The 13,757-nt window shown below is 42.1% G+C and overlaps 1 protein-coding gene across 1 annotated transcript in view; it reads left to right on the forward strand.

Moving 5' to 3' along the window:
* The first annotated feature begins 2,225 nt into the window (after positions 1 to 2,225).
* The window catches only part of LOC145413444 (uncharacterized), an 86,462-nt gene continuing 74,930 nt past the window's right edge, over positions 2,226 to 13,757 (forward strand). The window contains exon 1 of the mRNA XM_080283133.1: positions 2,226 to 2,410. Within this exon, the coding sequence (XP_080139259.1) occupies positions 2,226 to 2,410 (185 nt within the window). The remainder of the gene's footprint in view (positions 2,411 to 13,757) is intronic.

A 13,757-nucleotide genomic window follows, 5' to 3' on the forward strand; every position in this document is an offset into this window, starting at 1 on the left:
TCACATTGGGAGTCACCTTTTCTCTCCATCGCAAATGCTTTTCTTCGCACATTAAAAAGGAGACAAGGGGAGGGGGTCTCCAGCTCCTACCTCCATTGCATCTAACTTACCTTAACCTGATTTAATCTAGTCTGGACGATGATTAAAAAACAAATGGAGTTAAGTGCTGAACATCCCCCACTTCCACTTCTTATCTACTTTGTACTAAAAAGAGCTTTTCCAATGGCTGTGTGTGTGTGTGTGTGTATACAGAATATATATATATATATATATATATATATATATATATATATATATATATATATATATTTATACCAATATACGGTATATAAAATAATATGACAAACAAATGAATTTCTCTAAGTTAGTTGGGTGTATTTCCAAAATATCAATAAAAATAATGTGATGAAAATGCAGTGATAAGAAACAGGGAAGTGAGCATGGAAGCGAAAAAGTTACTACATGACAGTACATATTGTCATACCAACTCTAACGAATGGAAATGAAGCTTGGACCTTGTTGGAGGGACACATATCAGGAGTGAGAACAGTGGACATGAGTTATTTGAGAGGAGCATATGAAGTCTCACAGAGAGACAGACTGATAAATAAGGAAGCGAAGGAGCAATGTTGTGTGGATGTGATAGGAAGTGTTAGGAAAAACACACTGAGGTGGTTTGACCATGCGGAGAGGATGGAAAGCGAGAGACTGACGAGGATAACGTAGCTATGTGAGTGAGGTGGAGAGGGTAGAGGGAAGAGGAGGCCAAGGATGGGATGGAGTGGAGATGTATATGAGAGATGGGGGTGTGCACTGGACGCAAGGCTGTGAAATGGTGGGGGACAGGGTGATGTGGAGGTGATTTGTTTGTGGCTACCTCATACGGAATTAAGGCATCTGGCAATAGATTCCGGTACATAAACAAAAAATGCCACAGATGACAAGTGTCTTAGAACTGTCTAAAATACCAAAAAAGATGGATCAAAATTTCATAATTGTGTTTTTGGCTGAAATTATAATTTTACCTTCCTTTCTCATCCAAAATCAACAATGAATGATATCCATTACATTTACTGCCATTATCCATTTCCTTTCCTGCAAGTGGATGGAAAGTTAACAGTGTAGTTTACTGATCAACACACTTTAGTCTAACCATTACTGACACCTAAACAAAACAAAGTAACTACCTTTCTCACTCTCACCATGACTGCAGTTAAGCGTTGTACCGTATATTCCATCAATTCTTTCCAGCTTGCAGAACTATTCCATTAATTTTCTTAAACATAAAAAAACGACCCTAATCTCAAATGCTGTTTCACAATCACCTTACCCCATGCACTACATCAGATTACTGAGCTTGTTCACCTTACAGCTGTAGAATGGTCGAGGCCTCATTTTCACGTTTCGCCACAACACCAAACTAACAAGTACCTCTCTCTCTCTCTCTCTATGTACATATGGACTCAGAAGGGACAAGCCACGATACCATAAGAGAACTGAGAAGTAAACAATAAAACTGTCTGAAAAACATCAACACAAATCAGTTTATAAACCAGTTAACTACACCCTAATCTTCTTCTATATACAGTTAATACAGGACACGTTACCACTAATCTTCAGTCCTGAGAACCAACTAGAAAAACGACACATTTATATGAAAGACAGAAACACAAATTACCTCTTCCTCCCGGACACCCTTTTAAAAACGTACCGTGCCCGCTGATTGGTGCTTAGGCGGCGCCACTGTTCACTTGCTTCTTGTAGCAAAAAAAAAAAAAAAAAAAAACTTTCAATGTGGTTTCTTACGCTTTTGAATTTTCTTCCCTTTTTTGTTATAACTACTGTACAGATAGTTTAACAATTCAGGTTCACTGAAGTGTTTACACAACCATTTAACTCCGATTTCCTGTATATAGCGCAAAGCTAGCAAGATCAGCGTTTTTGCTGTGATGATGTTAATTCAATTAAAAAAGAAACAGTTTCATGTCTCACATATATTGCACACTGATTTTTAAATCATAGTAGCAAAAATATATATATATATATTTTTTGTAATAATATTATCTGATTAACATCAACAATAGTTGCCAGTAGCTTCTTCACATATACGTTGTCTTACAAGTGTGAATAGTATGGGATTTTTCTGTTGCAACAAATTTCATTCCGACAAAGCTTTAGTGGAAATTCATCAATGATTTTACGCATGAATGCCGTTTTCTCCCAACATGGCGTCTGAGTATGGGCGTTCTGTTTGGGAGGGTCGCGAAATCGACGGCAGTAATGGTCATGAAGAACTCTTAGTGTTTGGCTACTCATGTAAACTATTTCGTGACAATGAAAAGGCTATGTTTTTGGACAAGGGAAAGCATCTCATCCCCTGGATGGGAGATAGCAACCTCATGGTTGACAGGTACGTTTTTGCTGGTATTTTGGGGGGTAGTTTATTCCCAGTTTCATTTTTTTTTTTTTTTATGCTTTTCTTGAACATAACAGACCTACCTTTTTAGTATAGTATTGGGTTAATTCAGGTACCATGTCTGAAAGCGACATACATGCTTATTATCTTTCTTACCCACCCTAAACTTAGACTAAGTGATTGCTTGCCATGGCAAGGGAGTCATTGCTTATATAGGATGCCACTTCTCAGTCTCGTAGTGGTCATATACAGTATGGCCTTAAACATATTGATACTTTACTTAATTCAACTGGGAGGCCATTCTAGCCTATCCAAGCATCAAATAGTTCAAATAATACGGTATTTAGCAGAAGCCACAGCAGCATATCAACGATTTTGATGTGTTTTTATGTCGCAACATTTGGAAATGTGAGAGTGTTTAAGTACTTGGATAGTGTGATGTGTAAGGATGGAAGTTTAGAGAGTGAAGTGCTTGAAAGGGTACAACAAGGAAGTAAGGTTGTTGGTTCTTGGAAAGCAGTGATAAGAAACAGGGAAGTGAGCATGGAAGTGAAAAAGTTACTGGATGACAGTATTGTGATACGGCACCAACTCTAACATGTGGATGTGAAGCTTGGACCTTGTCAGAGGGACACTGGTCAAAATTGAGGGCAGTGGTAATGAGTTATTTGAGAGGAGGATGTAGAGTCACATGGTGAGACAGACTGAAAAATGAGGAAGTGAAGAAGCGATGTGGATGTGATAGGAAGCTTTAGGAGAAACACCTTGAGGTGGTTTGGCCATGTGGAGAGGATGGAAAGTGAGAGACTGCTGAGGAGAGTGTGAGTGAGGTGGAGAGTGGGAAGCTAAGGATGAGATGAAGGGATGGAGTGGAGAGGTACATTATTAGAGGGATGTGAGTTGGGAGCAGGGCAGTAAAATGGTGGGAGACAGGGCAACCTGGAGACAGTTTGTTTGTGGCCACCCCTTACGGGATTCATTCATCTGGCAGTGGATAGATAGATCATTTGGAAACCTTTGCTTGTATAACACTTTTGTCACAAATGAATACGGTAAATCTTTACCACTTTGATGTGGCAATACCTCCCATCCTCTTACATTCTCACATTCTTAAGGAAAGTAATTTTAGTAGCTACAGAGGGCAGCATAGATAACATCCTGATTTTAGACTGCAGAACCAATATGGAACAAACAGATTTTACGAGTTTTAGGATATTTAAGGAAACTGCAGGTCAGACACCTCTGCTACAGGTAACATGTAGTCCATTATTACCTGTCTTTTGGTCGGCTCGTCAGTGATTAATCTGGCAACCTCACTGGCCTATACCAGTGAGGAGTTTGGCTAGACACCCCACAGGACTAAAAACAAGACCTGCCAAAGGTCAGTTGAGCTACTTAGCCTTACCCAACGGCCATCTCGCAGGGTGGATGGAACTTGTTAGCTTAGATGGCAGTCCATCTAGGTGAAGGAAAACAATAAAACCTGGATAGCCCTTTTAAGAGATTCCACCCCTGTCCATAGGCTGGTGGTTAATTGGCCTCTGACTTGGGAGGCTTGGGTGGGATTTACACCCCCTCCTTGGAAGAAACTTCTATTTGCACGACTTGAGGAAGAGGGATCAGGGTCAGTGTGGGCTGCCTGACCCAGTTTTGCCGGGGGATCCCTCCTCGGATGCCAGCCTGGTAGAGCTTTGGGGACTCTGTTATGTGGGTACCAATTAAGATGGCTGCTGAGTAAAGCCTACGGAACCCTAGCAGCTGGATGTTGGTGGGTGGGGGGACCTCTAACCCTAATCCTATTTTGACTCTTGTTGTGATGGTGCAGAGGACACACCAGTCCGTAGAACCACGCACAAATTTAACCTTCATAGCCTTGCAGAGGATGATCGACTGCCTTGTTGTCTCAAGAATTGGGCCAGTTGGAGGTTGGCATAGCTACACTGTCTGAGGTGAGGTAGGCTGGGCTTGGCAAGATCAGTAACGATGCTTATACATACTGGTCTGGCTGTAATGTTGGTGTCCAGCTTAGAGGTTTTCCTGTGGCATTTGGTGCTCACTTTGTCTCTTGGTGTCAGCAGGGTTATTTCAGTTGATAAGTATTTAATGCTGGTGAGGTTGAAGTATTCCTTGGGCTTCATCTTACTATTTGCTATGTACGCTTCAACTGAGATGGGTGATCTTGAAGAGAGGGAGCTGTTCTAATTAAAACCTGACTCAATTGTGGAACAGTGTCTCTCGTTGGATACACTTTTGGTCATGGGTGGCTTCAGTGTGGTTACTGGCATTGACAGGGAAGGCTTCGAGAATTTTGTCGGTCCCCATGGCTCTGTAACCAGGAATTCTAGTTCATACCATCTGGATTTTGCATTGACTAACAAGATGAGAACTGCAGGATCCTGAGTCCAATGACCAGATCTTCACTGCTGGGCATGGTATTCCAATACCTGAGGGTTGCAAAGGAGATTGACCATATCCTTGTTAGTACTTGTTGGAGGATTCTTCGGTACTGCACGGTTTTTAAGAGTGCCAAGTTCTTTCCAACTGATCACGGACCTATTGTTGCCACTCTAAGGCTAGAAATCAAAACTGAGAGAAGCTCAAGATGCTACCAAAAGCAGTTCCATCTTGAGAGAATCAGGGATAAGGAGTGTGCTTATGAGTACAGTCAACCCTTGGCTATCACGAGTAATTGGTACCCTAGGCGACCCGCCATAGCCAAAATCGCAATAGCCATACTTAAGAACTAATGGGAAAAATTCTAATTGGTTCCCCGACCTCCAACTTTACCCCAACCTTACCCTATTTTCACATCTCCTTCACTAAAATACCTGGGATTACAAACCAGTGCTGCAAATTAACAACAGTACAGTACATAAAGGTTATAAATAAAACAGAATTAACTGTAATAAGCCATTTTACTTAACATTTTTGGAGAGGATGAGAGGCTTGGGTGGATTGAAGGGGTTCCGAGGCTGGGGTGGAGTATTACTGGCCACCCCTCCGACGTTCTATCTCGTCTAGGAATTGATCAGCTTCATCAGGAGTCTGGAAGGGACCCTGAGCATAAGGCAGGTTCTTCCTCTTCCTCACTTGCCGTCCTGGGTTAGCCGCGTTACGTGCACCAATGGTAGGAGGGTTGGATGGGGTATTGGTGGCCATTGTGGTTGAACAATAGGTCTTCACGGCTATAGCTGCTGTCGACTGGTAACGCTGACTCTCTCTGAACCTTGGCGGGAAGGATGGGTAGCTGTAACCATGTCTTGGGCCAATCAGCGCTCGGGTAGCCTGTGACGTCGCGCCAATCACAGCGCGAGTATATGCATGGGCGGAGCCCGCGCGATTTGAATGTTTCTGGCCGACCATCGTCCGTGATAGCAGCATTTGAGGTCGCGATAAAGGTAATCGTGTTGCATTTCACCTGTCCGTGATAGCCATGAAACGCGATAGCAAAACCCGTGATAGCCAAGGGTTGACTGTACTGTTTGCAGTAGCTAGCAGTCTCAGATTGGTTTGAAATGCTCAGTACTGTTGAGGATCTTGTTGAAAAATGAGGTACCTTGAAACGTGCTACCCTGGCAGTAGCTGACGAGTACATTGGATTGGTTTGAAATGCTCAGTACTGTTGAGGACTTTGTTGAACAATGAGGTACCTTGAAATGTGCTACCCTGGCAGTAGCTGATGAGTACATTGGAGAGTGCCCAAGATCAAGGAAGGGTTTTTTCTCACCAGGGACAATGGCCACAATTGAAGAGAGTCAAACTGCCAGACTGGCTAGGGACTGGGAGTAGCACTTACCAGTACCCTTCCTGTCTCAACAGGCACAAGTTTTGCAAAGAAGTGACGAGGAGAGGTATGTCGGGGAAATTGCTGAGGAGGTGGAAGGCCATTAGCATGTGAATTACCTTCAACCTGCCTACTGAGTCCTGAAGAAGCTCCACTCCAGACCTGCCCCTCAGGTTAACTCTGTTCGGACAGCAAATGGACAGCTCTTGTTGGGTGAGAGTGAGTTTAGTATAGGGCTTGTTGGGCTGGGTACTTTGAACAGCTGTTCTTGGTTGAACCTCCCAGTGGAGAGCATCCATTGGTTGATGTACAGTCATTGACTGTTCTCCTACCAGCTGATGATACCTTGCCTTCTGTAGAAGAAATCAAGAAAGCAGTAGTTAGGTTGAAAAGTAGTAGAGCAGCTGATATTTGTGGCATCTCATCAGAGTGATCAAAGCTGAGGGTGAAGCCATGGTAGGGCATTACATTCAGTCATAGAAGCCATTTGGCAGGCTGGTTTCATTCCTCCTAATTGGACAGGGGTTTGGTCACCCCCATCTGGAAAGGGAAAGATCAGTGTGATTGTAGTAACTTTGGTGGTTTCACAGTACTCACTGTACAGTACCAGGTAAGGTTCTTGCTCATATTCTCCTGATGCATGCTCATGGAATGCCACTTTGAGTATTGATAAGGTCTGCTTGCAGTCTGTTTGGATTTCAACCTTTCAAGAAGGCATTTGACTCAGTAAATTGAGGGATACTATGGGAACTCCTGTGGCTCTGTGGGTTCCCTGCAGGGATAATCCAACCGATTGCTGGCCTTTATTTAAACCCTGAGTGCTCTCAAGTTTGGAGGAGGGACATCCAGCTTCATCTCAGTAAGAACTAGAGTAAGACAGGGATGTGACCATGCTCTCACACTTTTCAGCATGTGCATCGATTGGGTACTTGGCCAAGCTGCGAGTCCAACTCACTGTGGAGCATCAGTTGGCAGTTTCAGGGTAACTGGCCTTGACTTTGCTGAAGATGCAGCTACCCCAGCATAGTCACCAGAGATACTACTGTGTGCTCTTGAGGAATTTTACAAGACTGGGAAGCCATTGGGATTAACGGTCTCTTGGGCCAAGATCAGGACCCAGGCATTGGCTGGCATGTTGGTTGAAGCACTTCAGTTTGTCCAAGCATGTGGTGAGAATGTGTATGTCTTGGAAAGATTCACCTATCTTGGTACAGCAAAGCACCATGTTTTGCACCTAACAGGAACTGTGAAAAGTGTCACCAAAGTTGATGCCTCCAAAGTTGGGGCATCGACCTTGTGGGAAATAAGGAACCGGGCCCGTAAGAAATCTCACCCCCCCTTGTGTATTTCTTACTTTAAGTATGTCGTAAAGTTACCTGAAATGCCGCTATTAACACATTAAATTAACAACAAAACATCTATCTATCTATCTATTGTCAGATGCCATAATCCCATAAGGAGTGGCCATTTGACTTTGAGATATTTGTTTTACAGGAAGGGGCACTAACCCTCCACCAACCCACTTGTTGACATGTAGGGAGCACATATGGTTTGGTTATAAAAACATTAAATACAGTACACTTAAATACATTACTGTACGTAATTGAGCTGTGCTCCGTCACTGTTTTCACTCATCTACCTCAAAATACCTCTTCGCAAGGTCAACAGTGGCATTAAGTTTACTAAGCCGTTTTCTCATGCTGTACTATTCACAGTTGACTCTGGCACATTATACATTTTGCTTATTTCAAAGTTACAAGCACCTTTCTTCATTTTCATCACAATTTTCTTCTTTAACTCATCATCATACTTGCATTTTTTTGCATCCCCTTGCGGTAGTCACGCTTGGCCTTCCCTTTACCACCTGCTGTTTCAGGTTCACACCTTCTTACATGATTTCCACCATCATGCGGTTCGCCTCCTGCTCCACTTGAAGCACAAAATGACATAGGCCTACCCTGTACTTCCGTTAGATACTAATCAAGGACACAAGAGCGTAACACTCAATTTGTGGACACAGTGAACACATGCGGGAAACAGGCTGAAACTGAATGTTGGCACTGGCGTTGCCATGGCGAGAATGCAAAACCTGTGCTGCTGAAGGCCACGAAAGTGCGCTTTTTGGTCACGAATGTGCAATCATGGGAATATTTAATGGCTGCTGCCAAAGTGTGATTTCGCCAGTCATGATGCCACGAAACTTGATGCCTTACTGTATTGTGATAAATAACAACAGTAGGTCATATGATGAGATTTCTCATCACATCGGTCTGACCTGCGGGGTTGCGAATTCTCTCAACTTGAGTATTTGGCTTTGCCAGTTTTTGTGTAGGACAAAAATTTTCATCTACAGTGTCCTGGTTCACCATGTCTTACTCTGTGGCTGTGAGACACAGACAGTAAATGGTTGTGAAGAGGCAAATTGACTCGTTTGTTACTACAGGTCTCCCTTGTTTTACGCTGCATCGTTTTACAACACAGTATTTCGCATTTACGATCCTTCTTCTTTAGTACCAAGTATTCATTTTACGATTGAGCTCCCTCGCATTTACGATTGGGCATGTGGAAATCCCGCGAGGCCAGGAGGAGGCTGGTAAAGTAAACAACAATTTCCAGCTTCTTCAAGTCCATCTGCCTCTGCTACCACTGAGTCATCCAGCCCTGCCACCCAAACCTCCACCACCTCTAATTCTTCTGAGTCATCCACCCCTGCCATCCAAACCTCCACCACCCCTGCTTCCTCCCTCTCCACCTCTTGTGTTGACGAGTGATGGACTTTGGCCCAGGATGTCTCCTAGCCTAGGAGGAGACATTAAGTCATTAGTCCTCCAGCCTCGGCGGGGACCGACTGAGGGTGGACAGAGCTACAGTAGTAGGAGGGTACATAACAGTACAGTACAGTACAGCTGTATTTCATGTTGTCTTTGCTATTTCATGTCTTTATGTTTGCAAATGTACATACATATGTGATTCAGATGCACTACAATACATAAAACATCATCATTATTATTGCATATTAGATCACTTGTATGGGTCTTCGGTTCTTATACACGAGTCCAGGAACGCATCCCTATTTTTCCCATTAAACCTTAATTTCACTTTACGATATTTCGGTTTACGATTGCCTTTCTAGGAACGCATACCAATCGTAAAATGAGGGAGACCTGTAAGTGCCTTCACAGGATCTGGTGTTTACCAACTGGTGTGACATTCCTTGACACTTTCCACTTGTCAGTCACAACCAGCACACCTGAAGGAATGCTTAATCAGACCTCCCCGCCTCAGTTACCACACTGGTAAGCAAAGAAGTAGCAAACTCACTGGAGTTCCAGCACACACATCCAGTCTTCATCTGGTAAGCCCCCTACCCCTTAGTAAACCATCTCCTCCGCAGCCTTTATACCCCGTCTCGCTTATGTTTTTTTAAATAACAGAACAAAGGAAGAAGAAACAAATCAGTAAAAAAAATAATCCATACACCAGATTACTGGCATCTTTAATTCATAAAAAATATGTAGCACTTGGACTTGAACAGCTGTAAGTTGAAGTTTGAGGAGAAACAACTCCGGGGAAGCGAGTTCCAAAGAGTTGCAGTTCGGGGAATAAAAGAATTTTGATAGGCAAAGTTCTGCTGTATGGCTGTGTGACATGCCAGTAATAGGTGCTACCAGATGCCCATGTAGCATGAGGGAAGGCATGGAGAGGTGGCTCAATGGATGCAACTTCGTCTGAGCATTTGCCATAAAAGAACTGTATCTGTAAAATAATGCAAGGGAGGCAACATTCCTCCTTACATGTAGAGGAGGTAGTTTATTTGTAATAGCAGGGTTATTAATAAATAATTCCTACAGTTTTGTTTTGAATTTTGTCTAGTTGTTCTAGTGCAGCCTTTCCACATCCATTCCACAAGGGTGAGCAATATTCTAGCTGAGAGTACACATGACTTATAAATAATAGCTACCTGGTAACTGCTCATGATTGAAGAAGTTACGGACTCTGTACAATAATCCAAGTTTCTTTTGAGGCAATTTTAGCAAGTGATCTGACATGAGAAGTCCAGGTGAAGGCATTGTTAAGTGAAACACTGAGAATTTCAATACTTTTGGAGTTCAGAATATTAGTAGCATTGAAGTTAGTAATCCCTTTAATATCTGGACGCCCAATAACTGGACTCCTCGATATCTGGACATTTTGGGCCTGGGCCTTTGGCCCCCCCCCCCAAAAAAAAAAAAAAAAAAAAAAAAAAAAAACTGACATTTTCAACTGTAGCTGCTCTGAACTTGGCACTCGGCGCCAAACAGCTGTGTTTATGCGCGTCACCTCCCCTGTTACTGTACCGCCTAACTACCATCCTAACTAGACTCTCTTCACAATGGATGCTGCACATGCTCGTTTTTATGAATAAACAGTGAATAAACTCCAATACTTTGCCACTAGACCACATAGGAATTTACAGTGTTGTGCAGTGTTAAGAAATTAGAATATAGAGTGCAAAGGATTAAGTGCAGAGTGCAAACTGGCAGTTGCAACTGGCTTGGCACAAGTAAGAACAGAATGTGCAGTGTTAAACACTTATAATTCACAGCGCAAAGGATTAAGTGCAGCACAACACTGGAGTACTGTATGTGCTTCAAGAGCATATTCACCACTGCCAGAGCCTTAGAGGAGGCGGGTTAATCTTTGCAATGGCCACGAACATGTTCCTAGTACCCTGTACACTGACAAATATTTTCCATACTCACTTCTAATACCTCATTCTCTGGTTCCTTTTCATTTATTTAATGCTTTCTGTCCTATATTTGTATGAATAGGGTCTTAACCCCTTAACCGTGGTGCGTCACTTTCGTGACGCTCAGGAGCAATGGATCATACCGCGGGGCGTCACTTTTACGATTCTGTGTTATTTTGAATTCTCCCGGGCTTTCAAGTGGTAGCTTGTATCATCTATAAGTACTGCCAGTGTCCAACAATAGTCAGCACTGCTAATATCATTGTTGACAATTTAGCTATTTATCCCCGTTCTTGACTCCCCTCCCTACCTCCCCTCCATTACCCTCTCCTCTCGCCTGCTCGGCCACGCTGCGCAAATCTTCCCCGGAATATTCCACTGATTTCATCCATTGAAATAAGTCCTATACCCTATTCTTATACAAAATAATATATACCAAAAAAAAAAAAGGTAACTGATTGTGCCATACACCTGGAGTTGGCTAATTATCACCTGGCAACACCCCACGTGCACTTGTTCGCTAATTTTCCCTGGTAATTTCCCCTTGAAATATGCCGTATAATCTATTCTCGTAATAGAAATATATGTAAGAAAGGTAGGGAGAAGCCTAAGTGACATTTATATTCACCTGGAATTACCTATTTTCCTGCCAATCATTTCGCAGCATATAAATTAGCAGCTGTCACCTCGCTGACGTTGTCAACCCTTGGGGGCCACATATCCGCCTCGTCATTTAGTTCAGTGTTGTTTCTTGAGATGAAAACACGTAGCACTCGCGCCCCTCCATTTCCGCCGCTTCTAGAGGGCCCTGCGACCTCTACCCCTACTAAACCTCATGTGGGAAGGGGTAAAGGACTAAATGACTCTGCTGTGGAGCGTGAACTGGCTAATTTATCCATGATAATGATGGACAGTGACTTCAATCTTTCTGGTGAATCGTGTGGTGAGCCAGTGGAGGAAATGGTGATAAACTACGAGTGCTTCAGTGTCCCAAGTTCATCCTGGCTCCAAGGGAAAGGAGCCCTTATTTACTGGAAGTGACAGTGTATAACATAGTGTAAATAAAATAGAAATGTAAATAATTACTAATACTGTATAAGAATATGAGTACAAATACTTGGAGTAATGACAGTCAAAGCTTTGCTCTCTACGTTAGTTTACTGAACGAGAATGAAAATAAACTACAGGTAACTCGCACGGAACACGAGGGTTTCGTTCCTACCGTGCCGTGTTAGGTGCGAAATCGCGTATATTTAAACTATTCCGTATTTTGCTCCCTAGACCCCCCAAATGCGTTGTTTTGCTGTTATCTGTCACTAGAAAGCACTTTAAGTGGTTAGAAGGTTTATTTAATGTTATAACTCACAAATACAGTACTCCTGAGCAAAACTTCAACACACAAATACTGTACGTAAACACAAGGAAACATTCCGACGCCGATCATAGGTAATAAATTAGGTTAACTGGTACCAGTGCTTTAACTTACAAGTACATACCAGAACAGTACATATTTAACTTAGAAATGCAGTACTGTGATATCGAATGATTTCAGTACATAATCTGTTAGGAATGGCTGGAAAAAAAATGTTATGAATACATTTTCACCTTTTTGATATATGTTTATGGTAGTTTCGAGTTATTTTTTACGTTATCGTTGTGCCCATGCTTGGAAAAGGGAGCGAAAGAGTTGAATTTTCAGTCCTAAATGAGAAAACTGCACGTCCTCCAAGGCTAGACTGCCACGGGAGAATAAAGTGGAGGGTCAGTCCGATTAGCAATAAGGAAGTTGTGTCACAACTTCCAGCTCCCACACCACGAGAATGGCTAAAAATAGAATCGTAATGCAGTTTCAGAACTAACAATAAGACTAATTATTACGAATACAGATACAAAGCAGAAATAAATACGTTTACAGACAGGGAAAACGTATTTCTTCCGTCATAACATGTTCATCTTTCTCAATCATTTTACGTTCATCTTTATCATTTTACCTTGTTATTTTCGCAATATATATTGCTGTCTCGTAAACAGGGTGGTTGTTTGTGTTTTGCAAGGGAGGAAAAAGGTTGTATTTTCTGTCTGGGTCGAGATAATGGGTGTAACTATGTGTGGTTAGGCATGGCCACGAGCGAAAAAATCGTACATCCACTCATCACGATAGCCGGTGGTGAACTGACAGTTACGTGACAGATGATACATGAGACGGTGAAGTCAAGGTCATGTCCCAGATTTTCGTTCACTTCCCGAAAGTTTTCACAGTTTTCTACAAGTTGCAAACCATTACAGCAAACCTGAGCAAATAGGTAAAGATACCAAGACAAAAATGTATTTTTCTCTTATTATAAGTCTTTAACGAACAAACAAACAAAAGGCAATATTCCGACGCCGATCATGGGTAATCATATAAATCAGATTAACTGGTTACAAGGCTTTATTTAATGCTTTAATTGCTTAAAAGTACATACCAGAACAGTAAATATTTAACTTACAAATACACTACTGTAGAAAAGCAGTACAGTAAGAGTTTAACGAACAAACAAAAAAGGCAATATTCCGATGCCGAGCATGGGTAATCATATAATTCGGGTTATCTGGTTACAAGGCTTTATTTAATGATTTAACTTTATTTAAGTGCTTACAAGTACAGTACATACGAGAACAGTAAATATTTAACTTACAAATACTGAACAGCACTGTGGAAAAAACGAACAAATAAAAAAGGCAATATTCTGACGCCTATCAGGTAAACTGGTTATAAGACTTTATTTCTTGCTTTAACGTTATTTAATAGTACTTTAAGTTGCACATAAACTTACCAGAACAGTACA

Source organism: Coenobita brevimanus, chromosome 96, assembly GCF_032717465.1.
Source record: "Coenobita brevimanus isolate Jiangsu-jjx chromosome 96, ASM3271746v2, whole genome shotgun sequence".
NCBI classification, from domain to species: domain Eukaryota; kingdom Metazoa; phylum Arthropoda; class Malacostraca; order Decapoda; family Coenobitidae; genus Coenobita; species Coenobita brevimanus.